The sequence below is a fragment of the Bufo bufo genome, chromosome 3 (genome assembly GCF_905171765.1).
Source record: "Bufo bufo chromosome 3, aBufBuf1.1, whole genome shotgun sequence".
Lineage (NCBI taxonomy): Eukaryota > Metazoa > Chordata > Amphibia > Anura > Bufonidae > Bufo > Bufo bufo.
This window is the reverse complement of record NC_053391.1, coordinates 314242089-314269576: the sequence shown is the minus strand read 5'-3', so window position 1 is coordinate 314269576 and position 27488 is coordinate 314242089. Positions and strand designations below refer to the sequence as shown.

The window sequence follows — 27488 nt, the reverse complement described above, 5'->3', positions numbered from 1 at the left end:
CCCTGGGTTCCTCCTAATCCAAGACAATGCTAGAGATCATGTGGCTGGAGTGTGTCAGCAGTTCCTGCAAGACGAAGGCATTGATGCTATGGACTGGCCCGCCCGTTCCCCAGACCTGAATCCTATTGAGCACATCTGGGACATCATGTCTCGCTCTATCCACCAACGTCACGTTGCACCACAGACTGTCCAGGAGTTTGCAGATGCTTTAGTCCAGGTCTGGGAGGAGATCCCTCAGGAGACCGTCCGCCACCTCATCAGGAGCATGCACAGGCGTTGTAGGGAGGTCATACAGGCACGTGGAGGCCACACACACTACTGAGCCTCATTTTGACTTGTTTTAAGGACATTACATCAAAGTTGGATCAGCCTGTAGTGTGTTTTTCCACTTTAATTTTGAGTGTGACTCCAAATCCAGACCTCCATGGGTTGAAAAATTTGATTTCCATTTTTAAATTTTTGTGTGATTTTGCTGTCAGCACATTCAACTATGTAAAGAACAAAGTACACTGCTCAAAAAAATAAAGGGAACACAAAAATAACACATCCTAGATCTGAATTAATTAAATATTCTTCTGAAATACTTTGTTCTTTACATAGTTGAATGTGCTGACAACAAAATCACACAAAAATGTAAAAATGGAAATCAAATTTTTCAACCCATGGAGGTCTGGATTTGGAGTCACACTCAAAATTAAAGTGGAAAAACACACTACAGGCTGATCCAACATTGATGTAATGTCCTTAAAACAAGTCAAAATAAGGCTCAGTAGTGTGTGTGGCCTCCACGTGCCTGTATGACCTCCCAACAAAGCCTGTGCATGCCCCTGATGAGGTGGCGGACGGTCTCCTGAGGGATCTCCTCCCAGACCTGGACTAAAGCATCTGCCAACTCCTGGACAGTCTGTGGTGCAACGTGACATTGGTGGATAGAGCGAGACATGATGTCCTCAATTGGATTCAGGTCTGGGGAACGGGCGGGCCAGTCCATAGCATCAATGCCTTCGTCTTGCAGGAACTGCTGACACACTTCAGCCACATGAGGTCTAGCATTGTCTTGCATTAGGAGGAACCCAGGGCCAACCGCACCAGCATATGGTCTCACAAGGGGTCTGAGGATCTCATCTCGGTACCTAATGGCAGTCAGGCTACCTCTGGCGAGCACATGGAGGGCTGTGCGGCCCTCCAAAGAAATGCCACCCCACACCATTACTGACCCAATGCCAAACCGGTCATGCTGGAGGATGTTGCAGGCAGCAGAACGTTCTCCACGGCGTCTCCAGACTGTGTCACGTCTGTCACATGTGCTCAGTGTGAACCTGCTTTCATCTGTGAAGAGCACAGGGCGCCAGTGGCGAATTTGCCAATCTTGGTGTTCTCTGGCAAATGCCAAACGTCCTGCACGGTGTTGGGCTGTAAGCACAACCCCCACCTGTGGACGTCGGGCCCTCATATCACCCTCATGGAGTCTGTTTCTGACCATTTGAGCAGACACATGCACATTTGTGGCTTGCTGGAGGTCATTTTGCAGGGCTCTGGCAGTACTCCTCTTGTTCCTCCTTGCACAAAGGCGGAGGTAGCGGTCCTGCTGCTGGGTTGTTGCCCTCCTACGGCCTCCTCCACATCTCCTGATGTATTGACCTGTCTCCTGGTAGCGCCTCCATGCTCTGGACACTATGCTGACAGACACAGCAAACCTTCTTGCCACAGCTCGCATTGATGTGCCATCCTGGATAAGCTGCACTACCTGAACCACTTGTGTGGGTTGTAGACTCCGTCTCATGCTACCACTAGAGTGAAAGCACCGCCAGCATTCAAAAGTGACCAAAAAATCAGCCAGGAAGCATAGGAACTGAGAAGTGGTCTGTGGTAACCACCTGCAGAACCACTCCTTTATTGGGGGTGTCTTGCTAATTGCCTATAATTTCCACCTGTTGTCTATCCCATTTGCACAACAGCATGTGAAATTGATTGTCACTCAGTGTTGCTTCCTAAGTGGACAGTTTGATTTCACAGAAGTGTGATTGACTTGGAGTTACATTGTGTTGTTTAAGTGTTCCCTTTATTTTTTTGAGCAGTGTATTTCAGAAGAATATTTAATTAATTCAGATCTAGGATGTGTTATTTTTGTGTTCCCTTTATTTTTTTTAGCAGTGTAGTATGAGAATTTTCACATGCAGCGATGCCAACGATGTTGATTTTTTTTAATTATTTTTCAAGTATTTTGATTTTGGCGAAAGGGGAGTGATTTAAATTTTATCTCTAAAAAAAAAAAAAAACGGGCAGCACTCCAATATGAAAAAGTAAAAAAAAAAATTATTAACCCATGTGGGAAGAAAGCAACGTTTTGGCTCAACACTAGAGCCTTTATCAGCCCTACATGGATGGCAGATGTCGTGAAGGGTTTAAGAGAAAGTTATGAAGCAGATTCTCTTCTACTTTCTGTGTGCAGGGGATGGCAGCTACTATCCACCCACCACCTCTGGGCAAACTGCAAACTAGGCATTCAGTATGCACAGAGCCAAACTGCTATAAATGTAGTGGCCAGAAATAGTGTTATTCCTCATGTACACACATTGCACTGTTGATTGATGCAAAGTTTGTTGAAAGGTTAGGTATGCTTAAATTACAAGTCCTATTGAATCTTTTTCCAAAACTTAATATCTGCATAGTACATTCTGCTCTAAAACATGCTACCTGCAGATTGCACTGCATTTCATGGCGACAGATGCCCTTTAAAGGAAAAGCATACTTATGAATGAAAGATAAAGATGAATGGGGGATAACCTTGTCCACAATGTTTGCCAGCTTGCAGAATTGTCTGCATGTTATTGCATCCATAATATTCACCTCTCCTCAAGTCTGCAGTCCTCCTTGCTCCAGGGTGTTGCTGCAGTCAGTAGGGGTGATTTAGGAAGACTGGCATTTTCTACGCCAGTGTTGATAGCCCTGTGCCCCACTGGAGGATGTGCTTAATTTATGACAAGGTGTACGCCTCGTGATAAATTAAGAACTTTTTCTGGCAGTCAATGCACCTAGAATGAAATCTAGATTTCATCATTATCAACATCATTTAAGCTACTTTCACACTTGTTTTCCAATATTGAGATCCTCTGCCAGATCTCAATACCTCATAAACGTTTCTGTTTAGTCCTCATGCATTCAGAATGGAAAGAGCCCTGTTCAGGATAAATCAGGATGTCTTCCGTTCCGGCAGCATTCCGTTTTGTGACCGGACACAAAAACGCTGCAGTGCTGTGAACCGCACATTGTGGTCCGCAATGCACGGGCACCTTCCGTGGGGCAGGCGCATGGGGATCGCAGACCCAGTCACTTGAATGGGTTCGCGATCCCTCCATTCCGCAAAAAGATAGAACATGCTCTATCTCTTTGCGGTGCGGAAGCACGGAACGGAACCCCAGAAAGCACTCCGTAGTGCTTACATAGTGTTCCGTTCCGTGCTTCCGTTCTGCATCTTCGGATTTGCGGACCCATTAAAATGAATGGGTCCGCATTCGTGATACGGAATGACAACGGAACGGTGCCTGTGTATTGCGGTTCCGCAAATTCGGTCCGCAATACAGGAACGGGACACCAACGGTCGTGTGAACAAGCCCTTAGGGGGTCTGGGATCCGTATTTACTTAGGGGATCTGATCTGAGTTCTGTATTTGTTTAGGGGCTTTGTTTTGGGGTCTAATGTCTGTGTTCATTTAGGGCACCTGGTCAGGGGTTTGTGTTAATTAGAGTTCTGTATTTATTAAGGTAGTCTCGGTTTTGTATTAGCTTAGGTAGTCTGGAGTGTGGTTTGTATTTACCTAGGCTACATTTACTTCTCCGGATTCCAACTCCGGTAGTCTGTTCCGGCAGGTGAGCCAAACCAGACACTTCTGTAAGCCTCTGGGTCCCCATTAACTATAATGAGATTCGATGAGTTTCCGTCATAAATTCCAGGTTTTGACCAGATAAAAAGGACTGCATGCAGGACTTTCTGTCCAGCTGAAACCCATGATTTATGCCAGAAACTAGCCAGTTCCTTATCAGATCCCATTATAGTCAATGGGGATCTGGCGGCTTGCAGAAGTATGTGGCTATGCTCCTCTGCCGGAACAGACTACAGGAGGTCCAGAGATGTGAACATAGCCTTAGGGAGTTTCGTATGACATTTGTATTTACTTAGGGAGTCTGGTCTTGGGTCTCTATTTAAGGTTCTGGTGTCTATATTTATTCATGGGGTCTGTATTTAGATGCAGTTCTGGGATCTATATCTATTTGGGTGATCTGTATTTGTTTAGGGGGTCTGAGTTCAGTATATACTTTACGGTGTGATGAAGAGGGTCATATTCAATACTTGTGATTCCTATGCTTTATGTTGGAGGCATGTCCTATATAAATAGTTGGGACATAAGGTAAAAATAGGTCACTTGTCTAAACCTACACTGTGGTGCTATACCATGTGGCCAGTGTTCCTAGGACATGAATAAGGCACTGTGTAATATATTTGACTGACAAATTGCTAGTTCTCTCTTGCTAAATTTGTCAAAATGAGCTGATATGTCTTTACTTTTCTTGTGTGACATTCTTTATTTGCACATGATATATGTCATGGTTGTGTGAATTGTAGAACCAGGCCTATCCAATGGGTGTTGTTTGTTGAAGTCCTCTACTATTAGTAGTCCTCTAATATTTTGATTAGTTTTAATAATCATATCTTATTTCTTTATTGTACCCTGTGCCTGTTTCTCCACTTCGGTGAGGGAATCAACAGTTGACAAAAATCCCCCTTCAGTCAGTCTGTGCTGTCTAGCCTTCCCCTCCCACCAAGTGAATTTGGTCCCTTTTAGGCAAGCTGCACCCTCTCAAAACATTCAAATTAGTTTCTGGAGATAGCAAAAAAATCATGAAGACTGGCAAGTACTTGTTTTCTTTCAGATTTTCTTATCATGTATGTTTTCATTTTGGAGTGGCACTGTGCTTTCAATAAACCTTTGATACGTTATTGGGACATAAAAAGGATGAAATCAGTAGGGGACTGAGCACTGAGACCCCCACCAATCTCTAGAATGAGGGTCTCTATCTACATGCCATCTTAGCACGCTCTCTCTCTTAGCTGCAAAAAATGAAGAAAGATTGGCCCAAAGACTTTCTATGGGCCAGCACTTCTCTCCCCTCTTTCTCAGACCCCCACCAATCTACTTTTTGATATGTCCCTATAACATATCAAAAGTTTAATGAAAGTACAGTGCCACTTTAATGCTATATGTAATACATTTAAAATTTACTGTACATATACATGGGATACAACAATTATCCAGGCAGCAGCATAGTTATTTGGAGCAAACAGTTTTAACTCACCGTACTGTGAGATATTGTCAGATATCCATATTTCACTCCACATTTTCTTTTCTGCCATACTTTTCGGATACTAAATATAACAAAAGTTGAATAAATAAATTAGATACTAAATAATACCATTCATACAGTATTGAGCTTTTTTTTTGTCTCCAGGAGGGGATGTAATATAGATCTTCCACAGAGCATGACAGGGAGGCTGCACACAGAGCCTTGTTTGTCGGTATAGTGTTGCTATTCTCGCTTATCTATGTCATACAACGGTCATTAAATCTCCAAACCTCTGCAACCCTGTCCCAGTCTACACAGAAAAACGTACAAGTCAGCTACAGAAAAAAATGGACGTGTCAGCCTATAGTGACTGCTCTAGCAACAAGTGCAAAAGCTATAATATTGCAATTTTTTTGTGGATAGTCACATGTTTATAATAAAAATCTGATTTAAATTGTGTTGGTTTTGATTATACATTTCCTTTAACCCCTTTCTATGCCAAGGATGTATCTCATATTCCCTTGTTACTGATCGCTACATAAACCAGGTCTTGTTTTAAACCTGAAAATCTAGTTGCATTACAGCCAGAGATATAGCCTTTAGAAACACATCGGAAACACATACCTGCAGCTCTCACTCCTAACTCAATTTCTAAATGCTGTTTCTGGTTGTATTGCAAATAGCACTGACTTCTTAGGCTACTTTCACACTTGCGTTCAGAGCGGATCCGTCTGCTGTCTGCACAGACGGATCCGCTCCTATAATGCAGACGTTTGTATCCGTTCAGAACGGATCAGTCTGCATTATAGCTTAGAAAAAATTCTAAGTGTGAAAGTAGTTCAGACGGATCCGTCCAGACTTTACATTGAAAGTCAATGGGGGACGGATCCGTTTGAAAATTGAGCCATATTGTGTCATCTTCTAACGGATCCGTCCCCATTGACTTACATTGTAAGTCTGGACGGATCCGTTTGCAAGCAGCGTTCGGGTGTCCGCTTGCAGAGCGGAGCGGAGGCTGAACGCTGCCAGACTGATGCATTCTGAGCGGATCCGCATCCACTCAGAATGCATTGGGGCAGTACGGATGCGTTCGGGGCCGCTTGTGAGCCCCTTCAAACGGAGCTCACAAGTGGAGCCCCGAACGCTAGTGTGAAAGTAGCCTTAGATTTCCAGCTTTAAAACAACAAGACCTGGTCAGAGCTGCTATACAGACTGAACTACTATAGTCTTAGCCAGTTTGGAGCAGGATGGCCTGTGAGGAACGTGCTGACAGACTGCAGGGAAAGAAGGAGAGGTATAGATCCTCCTATCCCTGTATAAGGCCGAGTTCACACGAACGTTTGTGACCCGTGCCCGTGCTGTGTCCCGCAAATTGCGGGCCGCAATGCACGATCGTCGGCCGTGGGTCAGCCACATTGGATCACGGACCCATTCACTTTAATGGGTCCGCGATCCGCCCGTTCCGCAAAAAGATAGGACCTGTTCTATCTTTTTGCGGAACGGAAGTACGGGACGCAACCCCACGGAAGCATTTTACATTCTACCTAAAATCCATAAAAATCTTACTCATCCACCGGGCAGGCCAATAGTAGCCTCCACTGACTCCCTACTTTCAGCACTATCAAAGTTCCTAGAAAAAATACTTACTCCGCTCATTAAACAAACACGATCATTTTTACTGGATACATCACAATTTCTATCTATCATTTAAAACCTTCAAGACCTGCCCCCAGATAGTTTACTTGTGACATTAGATGTAAATAGTTTATACACTTCAATTTCACATGACAAAGGAATTGAAGCTGTCACGGTATTGCTGAGAACTTCCGAACTCTCCCCATTAGCACAGACCTTCTGTATACATCTATTACAATTTGTCCTTCAACATAACTTTTTCATGTTCGGTGATAACTTTTACATTCAGAGGAAAGGGACCGCAATGGGTGCACATGTGGCGCCACCCTACGCTAATGCCTTTATGGCCCAGTTTGAGGAAGATTGGATCTACTCCAATTACCTATTCCAGACACATGTAATATCATGGCACCGGTATATCGACGATATATTCTGTATATGGAAAGGTGACCAGACTACATTTTCTGCCTTCCTGCTACACATCAATAGCATCGACCCTGAACTGCAATTCACAGCGCATACCGATCCACAATCTATCAGCTTCCTGGACACGGTTGTTATTAAGACACCCCATGGCACACTGACCACAGACTTATACCGCAAACAGACGGACCGGAACACTCTCCTCCATTATTCAAGCTGTCATCCCCGCACAACTAAACAATCCTTACCCCGAAAACAGTTCCAAAGAGTATCTAGAATAGTCAAGGACCCCACACTTTGCAAACAAAGACTAGATAAAATGTCACAAAAATTTCAGGACAGAGGTTATCCACTTTCATTACTTACACGAGAACAGACTCTTCCTGTACGCCCGAATTCCTCTTCCAATACCACTCCATCGCCTCCCCGTCTCCCGTTAGTGGTGACATAACATCCCATCATGCCCAAAATTCAAACAATTATAAAAAAAATTGGCCAATCCTTACACAATCATATCCAGATATTCCAGAATTCCAGTCTCCAGTCCGCATGTGTTACAAAAGACCCCAAAACCTGAGAGATAGACTAGTGAAAGCAGATATTGGTCCTATGAAACCCTCCTTAAAACAAACCACATTGGCACCTTCAAAAACAGAAACCTATCCATGCCTCAGTTGCACCCAATGCAATAATGTCATTCGAGGTAACAGGATCATTCACCCACACTCAGGCAAAATATACCACCCAAAAGGTTTTTACACATGCGCATCTTCATACGTTGTTTATATAATCCGTTGTCTGTGCGGACTGGCATATGTGGGTGAAACCACCCAATGTGTACGGGACCGCATCTCTAAGCACAAATCGGATATCCGTTGCCATAAAACCGAACTACCAGTACCACACCATTTCATCTCTGCTAACCACCAGATCAACCAATTAAAGTTCCAAATCCTTGTAGGATCGTCAAGTAGGATCGTCAAGACGCGAGGCGTATTGGATTTTCGAACTTAACACCCTGGCACCCCGTGGGTTAAATAGAGACTTTGATTTCTGTATTTCTTGATTCTTGATTTTTGTATTTCTTGATCTTGTTGTTCCTGGATTCATATGTCTCCATCCTAGCACTCTATTCCTTCCTCTACTACAACTCATTGTTTAATATACTGTATATGTGAGATAAATATGAGATATGCTTCCAGATATTAATTCTCCTTCCCCCCCCCCCTCCTCTTTATTTTCCACAGGTGAAATGACCACTGTCACACAGGTATGCCACTGCCATAATATACTATAGTGATATATCGATATATATGTAAGGATACATAGAGGTGTACCTACTCATTACCTTAGACTAGCTAATATTTAAGTTTTAACATATATTCCTATCTCTAATAAATAGATAGTGACTATGTCCTATCATGAGCAATTCCCATGTGATAAATGCTGGCTATATGTTCTTAACACCATTCCACTCTCTCTATTAGATTCGCGATTGCCATTGCGCATGCGCTCATCCCTTAATACGTGCCTACGTTCTACCAAAGCAAGGGTTAACAGCCAAACCAAACTCAATATTTATGGCCCTGATTCTGTAGTTTATACAGAAACACCCCATATGTGGTAGTAAACCGCTGTACGGGCACACGGCAGGGCGCAGAAGGAAAGGAATGCCATACGGTTTTTGGAAGGCAGCTTTTGCTGGACTGGTTTTTTGACACCATGTCCCATTTGAAGCCCCCCTGATGCACCCCTAGAGTAGAAACTCCAAAAAAGTGACCCCATTTTAGAAACTACGGGATAGGGTGGCAGTTTTGTTGGTACTAGTTTAGGGTACATATGATTTTTGGTTGCTCTATATTACACTTTTTGTGAGGCAAGGTAACAACTGTGTTTTGGCACCGTTTTTATTTTTTGTTATTTACAACATTCATCTGACAGGTTAGATCATGTGATATTTTTATAGACCAGGTTGTCACGGATGCGGCGATACCTAATATGTATACTTTTTTTTTTATTTATGTAAGTTTTACACAATGATTTCTTTTTTTAAATAAAAAAAATCATGTTTTAGTGTTTCCATAGTCTGAGAGCCATAATTTTTTCAGTTTTTGGGCGATTACCTTGGGTAGGGTATGATTTTTGCGGGATGAGATGACGGTTTTATTGGCACTATTTTGGGGTACGTGTGACTTTTTGATCGCTTGCTATTACACTTTTTGTGATGTAAGGTGACAAAAAATGGTTTATTTAGCACAGTTTTTATTTTTTATTTTTTACGGTGTTCATCTGAGGGGTTAGGTCAGGTGTCGGCAACCCGCGGCTCTTTTGAACCTTTGCCGCGGCTCTGTCATGGGCGTAGGAAGCGGGGTATCAAATCCCCCCCAGGCCAGCGGCAGTGTGTGTGCGGCGGCGGGGCAGGCACTGAGATGAGCGCTTCCATTGTGGAAGCGAAGCGCTCATCTCCATAGTAATCTGTTTGTATCGCCGTCCTCAGGACAGCGATACAAACAGAAGGCTGTGCGGAGGAGCAGGGTAGGGAGGTGTGTCCCTTTTCTGACCTCATCGCGGCGTAGGCGGCGCGATGAGGTCATTGCGCCGCCTGAGCCATACAGCGCTGGAGTCGGGACACAGGCCGGGGGGGTCTGGTATTACTACAGGCACATGATTGGGGGGTCTGGTATTACTAATGGCACATGATTGGGGGGTCTGGTATTACTGGCACATGATTGGGGGGGTCTGGTATTACTGGCACATGATTGGAGGGGGGTCTGGTATTACTGGCACATGATTGGAGGGGGGTCTGGTATTACTGGAACATGATTGGAGGGAGGTCTGGTATTACTGGCACATGATTGGAGGGGGGTCTGGTATTACTGGCACATGATTGGAGGGGGGTCTGGTATTACTGGCACAGGATTGGAGTGGAGTCTGGTATTACTGGCACATGATTGGAGGGGGGTCTGGTATTACTGGCACATGATTGGAGGGGGGTCTGGTATTACTGGCACATGATTGGAGGGGGGTCTGGTATTACTGGCACATGATTGGAGGGGGGTCTGGTATTACTGGCACATGATTGGGGGGTCTGGTATTACTGGCACATGATTGGGGGGGTCTGGTATTACTGGCACATGATTGGGGGGTCTGGTAAAGGTAAATTAAATATTTTATTTAGCTATTAATTTGCAAAAAAGTCATTTTTTTCTTCAGATTGACAGCTGACTGCACGATCCTGTATATAGCATTAAGGTAAGGAACAATATATGCAGTGTTATATTTGTTTTAAATGGTTTTGCGGCTCCCAGTTTTTTTTTTCCTTCGGAAACAGGTCCAAGTGGCTCTTTATGTCTTAAAGGTTGCAGACCCCTGGGTTAGGTCATGTGATATTTTTATAGAGCCGGTCGATACGGACGCGGCGATACCTAATTTTTATTTATGTAAGTTTTACACAATAATATCATTTTTGAAACCAAAAAAATGATGTTTTAGAGTTTCCATATTCTGAGCCATAGTTTTTTTATTTTTTGGGTGATTGTCTCAAGTAGGGGCTCATTTTTTGCGGGATGAGGTGACGGTTAGATTGGTACTATTTTGGTGGGCAAACGCCTTTTTGATCGCTTGCTGTTGTACTTTTTGTGATGTAAGGTGACAAAAAAATTGTTTATTTAGCACAGTTTTTATTTTTTATTTTTTACGGTGTTCATCTGAGGGGTTAGGTCATGTGATATGTTTATAGAGCCGGTCGATACGGACCCGGAGATACCTAACATGTATACTTTTTATTTTTTCCCTATTTTTTACCAATTTTTTTTTACTTTATTTGGGGAAAATTACGTTTTTGTTTATTTTTACTTGAAACTTTTAATTTTTTAGGGGAAAACTTTTTTTTAACTTTATTTTTTGTTCCACTTTGGGACTTCAACTTTTGGGGGTCTAATCCCTTTTACAATGCATTCCAATACTTCTGTATTGGAATGCATTGGCTGTATGAGTAATACTGTGTGTATTACTCATACAGCTTCTGGCCTGTGAGATCCAGGGGGCTGGATCTCACAGGCTCGTCACCAGAAGGCAGCGCGATGCCTTCCTTAGACATCGCGCTGCCTTCCATGCCATCCGGTCCCCCCTACAACCGCATGGGGACCTGATGGCACCGCCGCCCGCAACCGCCGGATAAGGTAAGAGCCGCAAACCGCAGGTCTGAATTGACCTGCGGTTTGCGGCGATCGTCGACACGGGGGGGAAGGGGGTCACGGGACTCCCCCCGGGCGTTGTGACAGGATGCCCGCTGAATGACTTCAGCGGACATCCTGTTGCGATTAACCCCCGCCGCGCGACAATCGCGATTTAAACTTAGGACGTACCGGTACGCACTGAGTCCTTAAGGACTCGGAAAACAGGGCGTACCAGTACGCCCTAAGTCCTTAAGGGGTTAAAGGGGTTGTCCGAGTTATTTTTTTGTTCTTTCTATGTTCCTAACTGGGCAAATATAACAGCTTTCCAATTAACTCACTTTATCTCCGGTGGCTGGTTTCTCAGATTTCACTGAAGGTCACATGACCTGTGATGTCAGCTTCTCTCCCTGCTCTGATAAACTTCATTTACAAGCCTGTAAAGAGAGGTCTGTGCTGGCCACGACTCCCCCCCCCCCCCCCCCCCCCACCCCTTCACTGCCGTCTACTCTCTGCTAGGATTCTTAACCCCTTTAGCTGCACAGACTGGCTAGCTGCAGCAGGCAGTGAGGAGACAATTCTGGGCACAGGAGCTGAAGGACTAGAGAGAGCATTGCAAAAGAAGGTAGGGGGAAGATCCTGTGTGTATTAGCAGTGTCATTATACAGCTGGGACTTGTAGTTCTATACATACAACATGATGAAGAGTCAACCAGCAGGCAACATGTCACTCAGGGCAGCTCTTGTATTCACTCCCTTAGCAGTGTCATTATACAGCTGGGACTTGTAGTCCTACACATACAACATGCTGCAGAGTCTCCCAGCAGGCAGACATGTCACTCAGTGCAGCATTTATATTCACTCCCTTAGCAGTGTCATTATACAGCTGGGACTTGTAGTCCTACACATACAACATGCTGCAGAGTCTCCCAGCAGGCAGACATGTCACTCAGGGCAGCTCTTGTATTCACTCCCTTAGCAGTGTCATTATACAGCTGGGACTTGTAGTCCTACATATACAACATGCTGCTGAGTCTCCCAGCAGGAAGACATGTCACTCAGGGCAGCTCTTGTATTCACTCCCTTAGCAGTGTCATTATACAGCTGGGACTTGTAGTTCTACACATACAACATGCTGCTGAGTCTCCCATCAGGCAGACATGTCACTCAGGGCAGCTCTTGTATTCACTCGCTTAGCAGTGTCATTATACAGCTGGGACTTGTAGTTCTACACATACAACATGCTGCAGAGTCTCCCAGCAGGCAGACATGTCACTCAGGGCAGCTCTTGTATCCACTCCCTTAGCAGTGTCATTATACAGCTGGGACTTGTAGTTCTACACATACAACATGCTGCAGAGTCTCCCAGCAGGCAGACATGTCACTCAGGGCAGCTCTTGTATCCACTCCCTTAGCAGTGCAGGGGGAGGGGCAGAGATTGTTTTTATTGCATGTAAACAAAGGGCCAGAAAAGAACCAGGGAAATGAGGAAATATATACATCTTTTTTACATAAAACTTGCTTAGCTTAGTTATATATTGCTGCCCATCAGATTTTCAGTGCTATATATATATTTTTTTCATAACTCGGACAACCCCTTTAACAATCACTCATGGGGGTGGGGGTAAGGTGTTCCAGAAATAGTGAGAAGATGAACGCTTGGTCATCTACTTACCCCTCTGCACCTTATTAGGCTGTTAAATGACACCATGACCCAGAGGTCTACCAGCATCCTGATCACAGCGTCAAATAAGTCACATCAAACACTTGCTGCGCACACATCAATAAAGTTTACATTTTACACTGTCAGTATCTAGTCCATATCGGGTCTTTAATATAAAATATTCTAACCACTTCTCCAGCAATACCTGTTACAAACTACAATAATGAGATAATGATTATCACTACAGAAATATCTAATATATTTCTGACAGACGGAAAAGATTTTTTGATCAGTCAGAAAACACCTCTGACTTTCACCATAAACAATCTTTATCAATTAGTAAAAAACAGTTTGCAGCTTTTCAGACGGGGGTAATACACATGCTTTTTGGTGTCCATACTATGGTACTATGGTAAAACCCATACCTTCTATGATTCATCATAACCAGAGTTATGTACCCTCTGAGGAAACGCTGTGTCCATAATACAGGAGCAATGAAGCATTTGCATTGTGCCCATCTGAATGTGGTCATAGTTAAGGAAATCTGTCAGGTCCGAAACACCTCCCAAACTAGACTAAGTTGGATTATGTGATTTTTATGTTCATACTCACTTGCGTTCCGATGCTGGTCTCCAACAAACCAGCAGTAAAATGCATTCAGAGGACTCCTCTTTGAGCGCTCTCCATTGTGTCCATGAGCTCAGGATTCGTCTCAATGCATGTTATTACTGGTTTGTTGGAGCACAGCATCAAAATGCAAGTGAGTATGAAAAATAAATAAAAATTACATAACCGGACTCGGGATTATTTACACTAACACTGACAGATTCCCTTTCACACATTATATTAAGTTTAGGGATTTATAATTTATAACTGTGATTACAGTTTGTATGGAAGGTGGAAAATGATATACTTCTATAATTCCCAATATCTGCATGCAAAACTTAGTTGCTGAATTCCTGTGTTTTTTGGATGTCTTCAACACATGCAACCGTGTGGTATGCAGCCATGTGTGGTATGTATAAACTTGTCACATCCTAGAGTTTTTTTGAAGACTATATTTTATTTGAATAATGACTCTGCTAGTCAAAAACTGAATTTTCATGCAATTTTTTATATCAAAATCACAATTTTTTGCAAAGCTGCATGAAGGTGGTTGTATGTTAGGCTACTTTTACATTAGCGTTTTTTGAGGATCCGTCATGTATCTGCAAAAACGCTTCCGTTACCATAATACAACCGCATGCATCCGTCATGAACTGACCCGGTTGTATTATGTCTTCTATAGCCATGACGGATCCGTCATGAACACCATTGAAAGTCAAAGGAGGACGGATCCATTTTCATTTTACACATTCTATTGTGAGAAAACGGATCCGTCCCCATTGACTTACATTGTGTGCCAGGACGGCTCCATCTTGATCCGCACCACATAGCGGACGGAAAAACGCTGCTTGCATGGTTGGACATGGTTGTCAACAGTGCGTCAACTGCAATTATCAGGTCGTCTGCTTTCAGGAAATAAATAGGTTTGTGAATACACTTATTTTTCAAGGTGTGTAATCCCTTTATTTTATAGGTTGTTTTTTTTATTTGCTTTTTTTGTTTTTTAGAATTTCCAGCTCAAAACCAGATTTTTGGTCTTTCCAGTACTGGTAATTTTATGAAGAGATATGCATGTAAATGTAGGTTTTAATTATATGCTGAACTTTTATTTTTAGGAGGAGGTGTGGTGCATATACCGTAGCTTTCTGCTTGGGCAACACTTTTACCTACTAATATAAATTTTTGTGTGATTTTTATAAAAAAATTGCAAAGACTGAGACAAAATTGCATGGGGTTGTTGTGTATAAAAAGTGGAGTGATTTTTTATTTTACAATTTATGTTTTATTTGTAGCATTCGTCAAAAGTGCAAAAATTCTCCAGGCTATCAGAGGTGCAAAACCCCTGGCAGCAAAAGGGTTATAATGAAGGTTCATCTTCTGACATCAAGATCTCAGTGTATCGCAAGATAGGCACCTGGGACCTCCACTAATTACTAGAACTAATGGGCCTTTGAGTTCCACATTAGCCCCTGTTTTTTGAATTGCACAATAAGCCTATAAGAATATAGGGAAACCATCCAAGTACTTGAGGAGTTTAGTATTTGAATGATTCCTTACTACTTTTTCACACATTAAAAAGCAGAGGTACAGGAAAGTAAGTTGGCATTGCGAATTTCAAAAAGAGAAAACTGTGACTTACACCTAAATTATATATTCTGGCTGACACCAAAAGGGGTGTCACAATCACAAGTACCTACAGCCTGAAAGGGCGCACACACAGCCTCATATTTTTGTATTTCACGTTTCCTCTGAAATAATTCCTTGTAGAGATGGACAGAAATACGCTGCATTCAACATTGCCGATTAGGTTCAGTTTATTCGCTTCTACTCCACTGCCAAAAAAACATGCAAAAACTGCAGTGTGTGGAAAAAGCTACTCATAGTACTGATAGTGACTGGATATAGAAAAATTAAAAAGTGACACAAGTAGTATGAGTTCATATAGCTAAAGAATGAATAGTGTAATTGTGAATGATACACACCCTTCACTCTTTTTGTACAGAAAGCCAGATTTCTCTGTTCCATGCTGCTTATCTCCTTGATGTTGGTGCAAACTATATCCAGAATCCTTCCTGTTAAATGAATCCTGAAACAGCAAAAGTCAAATCCCACTTAGCATAGCATGGCTTTGTACCACCCCCTTACAACTTTTCTTGAAAATAAAAAAAAAAACACTGTGCTAAGGCTGCCCCTACACATCAGATAAATTTCAACCAAACCAACCAATTTCCGAGGGATCAGCCAACTATCTAATGTGCATGCGTGGCCCCTAACTCTTTCTCTCAACAGAAGTTGGTTAGAGGAGGAACAGGCATGGTGGATTAAAACATGCCGTATCCTTTGCTCTGAGAGAGATATATGTCAGAGGGATCTTGTAGCAGCCTATTTGCCTCTCCCCATTGTACAATCATACACATTTGGCCAAGAGTGAACTTCAGTATAGTCAGGAAGAATATACAAATGAGTGTCTGGCTGACAGCTATCTCAAATGTATAGTCAGCTTACATTCATGCTGATGGAATTAACTGACAAACTAACTGGCCTCTCAACCGTCCAGGGAAGAGGGTGTCTGGGCAACGATCCAGCATGTTGGATGTCAACATGCCTGATCCTTTGTTAAAGCTCGTGAAACAGAAGATTTTTGTTTGCACATCCTGCCAAGTTCGAATGAATCCGCCAACAGTCGTATATCTTAAGAGGCTGACAGACTCTTAACCAAGAACTGTCATTGTCGGGAAAAAGAATACAATATTAATTGGTTCTGGGTTGACTATTGCAAGTTGAACATATTTCAATTTGAAACCAAAACTCTATGGAAAATTAGTAATTGGTTCCAAAGCCCCAAAATGTCAAACCAAAATAAGGAAAAAATGAGGATTAAAAAAATAAATAAATTGTTCATACAAATAAAGCAAATCCTTACATATATCAGTGAGAAAGAGCTGTTGGATGGAACTGTCCTTACCTGGTGCCCAAAGGAGCTGTTCATGCTGGTAAAGGAAAAGGCAGTACAGGATATGCAATGGCACCGTAGAGAGGCACTAGTAGACAGCCAGTCAGTGCATGCACTTCAGTAATACAGGTGATTTAGCAGTAAAATGTCCATGCAGACTGGCTGGCTCTTGCAGCCAACCACACATCTCAGATCCAGACCATCTGTGACAATGTACGCTGGATGTGGTTTCAAGTTACAATGTTTTAGGAAAGACTATTGTAAGCTGGAAACATTGCAACCTAAGGCCACTGTAACTTGAGGGACCTCTTGCATGTCCATGACCCACAGTTCTTTTTTTATTTTTTATCTTTAACAAAGAAATGTTGCTAAGATCTTCTCACCTCTTTATTTTCTATAAGTAACTGTTTTTGCAGATCATCCCGAACATCTGAAAGTTGTTTGAGGTCGTCATCCTGAGCCTGATGAATCTAAACAGCACATGAAAGACATTATTTCAGAACATTATAAATGAAGGAAGTTATTGTAATTGTTATTACTGTCATGATTATGGTGATATGCAGAATATAGGAAATGGTGCTCACAGTATGAAGGGGCGACGACAACTTCTCTATGAAAGGAAGGAGACTTTGCGTAGCATTTAATCCATCCTGAAAAAAACTAAGCCACAACTATTAGCAATTTCCCTCAAACAACCTTTAGTGAAAAGCAAGTCTTATAAGATAGACAAAGCTTTACAGAAGTGAACCTACATTAGGATCAAATGCATAATCGGTAAGGGCAAAACAAGCTAGTGGGCATTCACACGACTGCAAATCCGCAGCATACAGGTGACTCATTGCCTTCAGGTCACCCATGTGCTTTCCGCAATCATATGTCCGTTCCACAAAAGATAGAACATGTCCTATTCTTGATGCAGAGACCAAAATCATTGCTTCTGGCCGGCAGATCCTGCCCAGAAACAAGGAATCTGTATGGGGATGAACGATTGCTGGTCCCCATAAAGAGACGACTGCTGCATCTAAATGCAGCTTTCACCTGTGACAAGCAGGAAGTTATCAGGAATGAACGGTTGATTCCTGATAACTGCCTTCAAAGATTGCCACTGTTTAACCCATGCAGGGGAAATAAAGAATAAGAGAACAAAGAACAATGGTTACAAACAGACCACAGTGAAGGTTCTTCTCAAATAATAACTTGCAACATTAAGTGCTTGTGACATCAAGGCACAGCAATGACAAACAGGGCCTACCAAAACACCATCCCCCTCCATCCAAACCTGAAATCCTGAAACTTCACATCTTATACAGAAATATAATAACCCAGATCATAAATATGAGAAGAGCACAACCAGTGGATCGAGACTAAGGAATGTCTGTGAGATGCCCCTGGTCTGTTTCCATGAGCATTTCATGGGCACGGCCTCTTCCTTGTAGGGGTTTTCCACTTTTGACTAGCCCATTTTTTTAGAAGAGTCTACTGACCATCTGGTCACAACTGATCCTACTACTGGGAGCCCCAGTAATCAACTGTGTTATATGGGGGAACTTGACAAGAAGTGTTTAACTTCTATGCCGCAAAGCTATAGGAGCATTACTCCGTTCCAGTCAAAATCAATGGCCTGTCCATATAATGTATAAATGTGTGGGTCCTCCATAGGGATACAGGCTGTTTGAAGACTCTCTGCTGTGGCTGATACATGTATTCCGCTAATAACTTAGAATTTCCCTAGTGGATGGGCTCTGGACAGAATCAGTCTCCTTCGCCTCTTGCAGCTGAAAATATAGTCCTTTCTTACTTCACCTCCAGGAGTCTACTGCCATGCTATAGCAGAGGATCTGCTCCTTCCCTGAAAAGCAGGTCAGAAGGCTATTTCTAGTGAATGCTCTGCAATGAACAAAGGAACACTATACAGGGACCTGTCTGTGGAGGAGTGACTAAAGGCTGCTTAACAATAATCACTAACAAGCGTTCAAAGGAGCACATTTCTGGCTCGTTCATCAGGTAATATGATCGTTTGTGCAGTCATCTAAATCATCGTTTGCTGGGAGTAGATCCTGTTGTCTAAACACGCCCTACTTGCAAACAATGATTCTGTATGGGGACGAGTGATGGTATTAGCAATCGCTTCTTCCCATACTGTAGAGGAGATCACTGCATGTAAATGCAGCAGTCTCCTACACTGACGGGCAGGCGATTCTCAGGAAGAAACGCTTCCTTCCTGATAATGGCCTGCTAAATTATCCCATGTAAAGGGACCTTAAGTATGCCTGTCCACCAGCACTCACAGCTCAGGGGTTGGATCTGCACATGGTTATATGATTTACACACCGGGTGGTGAACTTCTATGTAAGAAACTACCATCAAACAGAACAGCATAAATACTTACTTGCGTTGTGCATGAAAGGCTTTGATGAGAGATTCCAGGAAGTCAGGACCCTGTTTAACTTGCAGCTCTCCTAATCTGAGCAGGTACTAGTGAAGAAATCATAAAAGAAGAATACTTAGCAAAATTATAAACCTGTTTATGCAGATTTCTTATCCACAACTATTTGTCTTCTGATTATCTTCTTTTGTACCTCACATAAGTGAAGTTGAAAGAGTTTTTTCTCTTTGTCAGCATCCTCTGCACTGTCAGATTCTGCTCGGGACCCTCCTGAGCGAGCTTTCTTTGTCCTACAGGGAGGGAACACAGCATACATTTAAACCTCATCACTTACTTCACATAAGATAGCAGTGAAAGTAATACTTTTCTATGATCTAACAGTTGTAATTTAGTACGGCATGTGCCCTGTACAACAAAGAGTCCTTGCATAGACACTTCATGTGCCATTGTAAGGCTACTTTCACACTAGCGTTCGGGGCTCCGCTTGTGAGCTCCGTTTGAAGGGGCTCACAAGCGGCCCCGAACGCATCCGTCCAGCCCTAATGCATTCTGAGTGGAGGCGGATCCGCTCAGAATGCATCAGTCTGGCGGTGTTCAGCCTTGCAGCGTTCGGGTGTCCGCCTGGCCGTGCGGAGGCAAGCGGATCCGTCCAGACTTACAATGTAAGTCAATGGGGACGGATCCGTTTGAAGATGACACAATATGGCTCAATCTTCAAACGGATCCGCCCCCATTGACTTTCAATGTAAAGTCTGGACGGATCCGTTCAGGCTACTTTCACACTTAGAAATTTTTCTGTTATAATCCGTTCTGAACGGATACAAACGTCTGCATTATAGGAGCGGATCCGTCTGATGAAACATCAGACGGACCCGCTCTGAACGCTAGTGTGAAAGTAGCCTAAGGTAGATGATGTATGTATGGTTCCATAGTGTATTCACTTGGGAAACAATGCTCCTAGTGGAAGATCCCACTTTAGTACAGCATGAGGTAGTCTGGCCATAAAAAATGACAACACATAGGGTGTCGTAATTAGAAAAAGCAAAGTATAAAACAGTGGGATTATTATCTTACTTCTGCTTTATTGGCATATACATTGAGGGGATCCCAGCATAAGGCCTCCTGCACACAAACGAGTGTGCTCCGTGGCCGTGCTGCGGCCTGCAAATTGCGGGCCGCAATGCACAAACGCCGACCGTGAGGCAGCTGCAGCAGATCGCAGCCTATTCACTTTAATGGGTCCACGATCCGCCCGTTCCGCAAAAAGATAGGACATGTTCTATCTTTTTGCTGAACGGAAGTACGGAACGAAACCCCACGGAAGCACTCCATAGTGCTTCCGTAGGGTTCCGTTCCGTGCTTCCGTTCCGCACCATTCCGCATCACCGGATTTACAGACCCATTGAAGTAAATGGGACCAAATCCGTGATGCAGAATGCCCACGGAACGGCGTCGGTGTATTGCGGATCCGCATATGCTGTCTGCAGCACGGGCACGGGACACCCACTGCCGTGTGCAGGAGGCCTAACACTGTCATGAAAATGTTATACTAAAGAAACTATATTTTTCTTTTTCCTTTAAAAAAAATATACTGAATTTAACAAGTTTCGCCAATTACAGCATTGATCTATGAGCTAGCTGTTAATGGCCTCATAGTCTGCAAAAAAAAATCCTTCTTTGCTCCAACATGGAAGAAATAAATATCACTACAAATAGATTGATCTACGCAGTCTGCTACAGATAAATTGGAATATTATGTCTTCTGCGAAAGGAATCCAGTCCTTTCCATGGTCTCATTACCCTGTAAAAATGCTTGCTATGAGTAAATGCTCTTTGCTATAGACATACTGCATTCCCCCCTTGTTATCTTTACAGGAATAAACTGTATATATTTATTCATAGTCACCCACAAATTGTCTTTTCTCAAAACTGAACAACCATAAGTTTGGTCAACTTTCTTGGTAGTGCATAGACAAGAACCTCTAGCCTCTCCAGGTCCTTACCCTCCAAACTCAGCAACTGGCCAGGAACCTTTAATAAGGAAGGTAGCCAAACCAGCAACATTTCACAAAACATGTCTCATATCAAATTCATAGAGGTCCACAGAAAGCAACAAGAGCACTTAAACGGATTGTCCCATGAAAAAATATTCTTCCCTTTTCAAACCAGCACCTGGATCTGAATACTTTTGCAAATGCACATAATGAGAAATGTAATATAGCCACTGAGTTATTCAATAAAATCTATCTGTATAGCGCCACCTGCTGTTTCCTCATCCCTTTGTCCACCTTACTGACTTGGACACATGTGCTCAGTTCCATCCTTCAACTGCCACCAGCCATATCTTGTTAGAAAATGTGACAATTACTGGGAGAGAGCTGCTGCAGAAAAGACATGCCCCCGGAGTAAGAACATGAGCTGTAATAGGAAGAGAGCTGCCGCAGAAAAGACATGGCCTCTGAGAAAGGACACCCCTCCCCCCTAAACTGAGATGAGCACAAAGCTGCAGCAGAAAAGACATGGCCCATGAGAAAGAACATGAGCTGTAATAGGAAGAGAGCTGCCACAGAAAAGACACGCCCCCTGAGAAAGGACACGCCCCCTGAGATGTCAGCTTGAAACAAACCTAGCTGAGCAATTGGAACAATGAATGTGGAGATCTCTGGATCCATGTGAGGTACAGGGCTGGTTCTAGCTTTGCTAGAAAGAGATTGTCATGTCCTATATGATGTCTGATTTTTATTTTTTACATTAATCATGGAATAATGTCACGGTGGGTAGGATACATGATACAATAAACACACAGAAAACCTTAAAACAAGCATCTAGGCCAGAAGCTGGGGATAAAGGTCACCTCCTGACAATTCCCTACCAGCTCTCCCTGGACTTCTGTGCCCACGTTTAGACCCTAATGGTGGCAATAAACGTTCCCCCGTGCCTAAGGCTGAAGATTCCCTAAAGTCCCTGAGATGGTGGAAAGGGGAAAAGGGGCAGCCTGCTTCCTCAGGTCCCGGAGGAGGCAGGTGTCTCTCTAACAGCCTAGACGGAACACAAAAAGGAAACCAAAACCAACTTATCTTTGTAGCAGAGCAGAAACAGAAAATCCACCTTTCCTCAGAGCATGATAGAAGCAATAACCCGCACAGGACACTGGGAAGGGGCGTAATTTAAACTCACACAAACGACCCCACCCAGTGCACCTGAAGGGAGGCGGATACAGCTCTATTCCAAACCCAAAACAAACCAAAAAACTACACACGTGCTGCTAACCTGGCAGACCTCCGCACATAACTTGAGCAGGGCATGACAGTACCCCCCCCCCCTTCTACGGGTGACCTCCGGACACCCCGGCCCAACTTTATCCAGGTGGGCCCTGTGAAAGGCACCAGTCGGCTGGCACTAACATCCACAGCCGGAACCCACATCCTCTCCTCGGGGCCGTATCCCCTCCAGTGTACCAGGTACTGAAGGGAACCCCGAAGAAAACGTGAGTCGAGAACCCTAGAGATCTCGAACTCTAAATTTCCATCAACCAGAACAGGAGGAGGAGGCAATGGCGATGGTTCCACATATTTCTTCAGTAAAGACCCGTGGAACACATCATGGATCCTCCAGATCTGCGGAAGATCTAGACAAAAAGCCACTGGATTGACAACCGCAGATATTTTGTAAGGTCCAATAAATCTTGGACCCAGTTTCCAAGATGGTACTCTCAGTTTAATATTTTTAGTAGATAACCACACCAGATCACCCACACACAGGTCCGGACCAGTCATACATCTCCTGTCAGCCATTCGCTTATACCTCTCACTCATCTTCTCCAAATTAACTTGGATTCTCCGCCAGATAGAAGACAAGGCAGAAGAAAATCTCTCCTCCTCTGGAACCAGTCCGAGAAAAGGTACCAAACTGAGGATGAAAACCGTATGCGCCAAAAAATGGCGACTTACCCGTGGACTCCTGCCTACGGTTATTCAAAGCAAACGCTGCTAGAGATAAGAATGAGGACCAGTCCTCCTGGTTCTCAGCCACAAAACACCTCAAGTAGGTCTCCAGGTTCTGGTTAGTACGCTCTGTCTGCCCATTCGACTGCGGATGAAAAGCCGAAGAGAACGAAAGTTGAACACCAAGACAAGAGCAGAACGCCCTCCAAAACCTGGAAACAAACTGAGTGCCCCTATCAGAAACCACATCCGAGGGAATGCCATGTAATTTCACGATGTTATCAACAAAAACCTGAGCAAGAGTCTTAGCATTGGGCAGACTAGCTAACGATACAAAGTGAGCCATTTTACTAAAACGGTCCACAACCACCAAAATCACAGTTTTCCCGGAGGAACTCGGCAGATCAGTAATAAAGTCCATAGACAAGGGCGTTCAAGGACGAGATGGAATAGACAAAGGAAGAAGTGAACCAGAAGGTCGAGTGTGAGCAACCTTTGACCGTGCACAGGTCTCACAAGCTGCTACGTAATCCTTAACACTCTTACGTAACCCGGGCCACCAGAACCTCTGAGAAATAAGATCAAAGGTGGACTTGCCAACAGGATGTCCAGCAAGGACAGTATCGTGATGTTCCTTGAATACCTTGTATCGCAGTCCAGCAGGAACTAACAACCTCCCTGGGGGACAAGAATCAGGAGCCCCCTCCTGGGCTCCCAACACCTCCATCTCCAACTCTGGGTACAGAGCGGAGACCACCACCCTATCAGCCAAAAACGGAGCAGGATCCTCTGAATCACTTCCCCCAGGAAAACTACGAGACAATGCATCTGCCTTGACGTTTTTAACCCCCGGGCGAAAAGTAACCACAAAATTGAACCTAGTAAAGAACAGTGACCATCTAGCCTGTCTAGGATTCAGACGCTTGGCGGATTGCAGGTAAGCCAAATTCTTATGATCAGTATATACCGTAACGGGATGAGACGCCCCCTCCAACCAGTGACGCCATTCTTCAAAAGCCACTTGGTTCTTTGAAAGAAAAGCACACGGACTCCATTTGCCAGGAGATGAGCACTGCGACAACACTGCTCCAACCCCCACCTCTGAGGCATCCACCTCCACCAGGAATGGCTGAGACACATCGGGCTGCATCAGAATGGGAGCAGACGCAAAACATTCCTTAATAGCCGAAAAGGCCTGCAATGCCTTATCCGACCAGATAGAGAAGTCGACGCCTTTCCTAGTCATATCGGTCAAAGGTTTTACAATGGTAGAGTAGTTCAAGATAAATTTTCTATAATAATTGGTAAACCCCAAAAACCGCATCAAAGCTTTCTGATTCTCCGGTCAGTCCCATTCGAGAACCGCCCGGACCTTTTCGGGGTCCATACGAAAACCAGAGTCAGAAAGCAGATATCCCAGAAACGGAAGCTCCTGAACAGAAAACACACATTTCTCCAATTTAGCATATAATTTATTCTCCCGAAGGATCGACAAAACCTGTCTCACGTGATCCTGATGGGTCCTCAGATCAGGAGAGTAAATTAGTATGTCATCCAAGTAAATTACAATGAACCTTCCCACAAAATGATGGAAAATGTCATTGACAAATCGCTGAAACACCACGGGCGCGTTAGTTAACCCAAAAGGCATAACCAGATTCTCGAAATGACCCTCGTGCGTGTTGAAGGCCATTTTCCACTCATCCCCCTCCTTGATTCTGATCAAATTGTAGGCCCCTCTTAAATCTAACTTGGAGAACACCTTGGCTCTAACAATTTGATCAAAAAGGTCAGAAATCAAAGGAAGGGGATATGGATCACGGACCGTAATGAGGTTTAATTCCCAGAAATCCAAACAAGGTCTAAGCGATCCATCCTTTTTCTTTACAAAGAATAAACCAACTGCGACCGGGGACTTAGATGGCCTAATATGACCCTTTGCCAAACTCTCACCAATATACTTCCGCATGACCTCTCTTTCAGGTTGAGAAAGATTGTATAGCCGAGACTTTGGCAACTTAGCCCCTGGGATGAGATTAACCGGACAATCATATTCACGATGGGGAGGCAACTGCTGAGCCCCACCCTCTGAAAAGACATCCGCAAAATCTGAGAGATACTGAGGTAGAACCATAGTAGACACCCTGAGATAGATGCACCAAGACAATTGTCCAAACAGAATTCACCCAACCAATGATCTGCCTTGCCTGCCAATCTAAAGTAGGGTTATGTTTCATCAACCACGGTAAACCTAAGACCATAGGAGCGGGCAAGTCCTTCTTGACAAAACAAGAAATGATCTCAACATGTGAATCACCCACCCTTAACTGAATACCATGAGCAATATGAGTGAGACTCCTTTGAGAAAGAGGGAAAGAATCAATTGCGAACAACGGAATCTCTCTTTCTAAAGTGCAAGTACTTAAGCCCAGATTTTGAAGAAAAAGAAAATCAATAAGGTGTACCCCAGCACCACAGTCAATGAATACTTCAAAACAAAACAAAACTAGCGCCACCATAACTGGAAGAAGAAAACGAGAATTTCAGGGAGATTGCATACCTGCTTGCTCCGACACCCCATTCACACTACCAAGAGTCAGGGATGTTTTTTTTTTTTTTCTTTATGTAAACCTCTTTGTGGTTCTTTATTATCAACTTGCGGTTTAACAAAAGGACAAGCATAAACAAAATGACCACTTTCTCCACAGTAAGACCTCTTTCACACAAGCGTGTTCGGATAAGGTCCGGATGCGTTGCGGCAAACCCGCGTGAGTAGGCACCCAATTGCAGTCAGTTTTGACTGCGATTGCGTTCCGTTGTTCAGTTTTTATCGCGCGGGTGCAATGTGTTTTGCACGCGTGTGATAAAAAAACTGACTGTGGTACCCAGACCCGAACTTCTTCACAGAAGTTCAGGTTTGGGTTCAAGGTTGTGTAGATTGTATTATTTCCCCTTATAACATGGTTATAAGGGAAAATAATAGCATTCTGAATACAGAATGCATAGTACAATAGGGCTGGAGGGGTTAAAAATAAATAAAAAATTATTTAACTCACCTTAATCCACTTGTTCGCGCAGCCGGCATCTCTTCTGTCTTCTTCTTTGAGGAATAGGACCATTGATGAAGTCACTGCGCTCATCACACGGTCCGTCACATGATCCATCACCATGGTAACTATTAAAATATTTAAAAAATGTCCTATGAAGTGAGCGCCGTAACAGAAAAATAAAAAATAAAAACTGCACGATTTTTTTTTTGTCACATTGTCCCCCCAAAAAATAGGATCGGACTGTTCTATTATGGGCCGGAGGTTCCATAAAATGCGGAATGCACGCAGCTTTTTTTGGTGTTTAATTTTTTACGTGTGGTATCGAGTATCTCAATACTTTTTTATGGTATTGAAACCGAATAAAAATTTTACATTAAGTATTAAGGCTGGTTACAGCCTGTATTTGTGGGCGGGGCTGCTGGCTATATCTTCTCACGCGACCTCACCCTGAGGACGGTCGCTTCATGCAGACTTTCCTCGGTCCGTTCCGTCACTTCCGGTTCGCTGCCACGTCACTTCCGGGTAGGTCTCGGCTCTCTAGGCTTCCTCAGCTGGGGGCAGCGTTCGTCCTGCTCCCGGCCGGGCTTCCTCTCCCCTCCAGCTCCGGGGGGGGCCTGCTCACAACAGGTGCGTTTCTCTTGTCCGCGGCTAGGGTTCGGCAGGACCGGCATCCACGGCATCCGCGTCACAAGTTCCTTAGCCCCTTCCATCACTAATTCACGCACGCCTCGTTTCATTTTATGCAGCCGATCTGACTTGTCTGGCACAGAGCGGCCCAGCTCTTCTGCCTCTGTATGAATTAGTGTTCTACCAAGCAGGCATGTGCATCGCATCGCATTTTATACGGCACGGCCGTGTTGTGCCGCCCTCCTATGCCATGTCAGTGACACCTATTATGCCGCCCTCCGGTGCACAGGTACATCACACCGCATGTCATCCCGCCCTCCTGTGCACTTGTTTATAGCGCAGTGGTGTGATGCCGCCCTCCTGTGCATACGTGTTCGGCACCGCTATTTTGTGTCACCCTTCTGGGCACATTACACGGCTTAGCGGTGTTGTGCCACCCTCCATGCTCGGGTACCTGGCACAGCTGTCTCGTGCCGCCCTCCTGTGCACATGCGTGTGGCACCGCCGTGTTATACCGCCCTGATGTGTGTATGGGGGAGGGCGGGGTAACCCTTAAACGGGCCCTTCCTTTCTCAGGTGGAGATGCTGTTTTCCGGTTGTCTTATGTGCCAGTTCGGGCTCAGGGCTGTCTTTATGAGCTTGTTGTCTTTACCTAGGTGCTGATAAATTTTTCCAAAATGAACAG

The 27488-nt window shown here is 44.0% G+C and overlaps 1 protein-coding gene across 2 annotated transcripts in view; it reads right to left on the bottom strand.

Moving 5' to 3' along the window:
- The window catches only part of ASAP3 (ArfGAP with SH3 domain, ankyrin repeat and PH domain 3), a 112258-nt gene that overhangs the window by 64365 nt on the left and 20405 nt on the right, over positions 1–27488 (bottom strand). For both annotated transcript variants that reach the window (XM_040424298.1, XM_040424297.1), the window contains exons 6-11: positions 19376–19472; positions 19186–19271; positions 17381–17456; positions 17180–17266; positions 15826–15929; positions 5355–5424 (exon numbers count right to left, since the gene is read on the bottom strand). In XM_040424298.1, coding sequence (XP_040280232.1) covers positions 5355–5424; positions 15826–15929; positions 17180–17266; positions 17381–17456; positions 19186–19271; positions 19376–19472 — 520 coding nt within the window. The remainder of the gene's footprint in view (positions 1–5354; positions 5425–15825; positions 15930–17179; positions 17267–17380; positions 17457–19185; positions 19272–19375; positions 19473–27488) is intronic.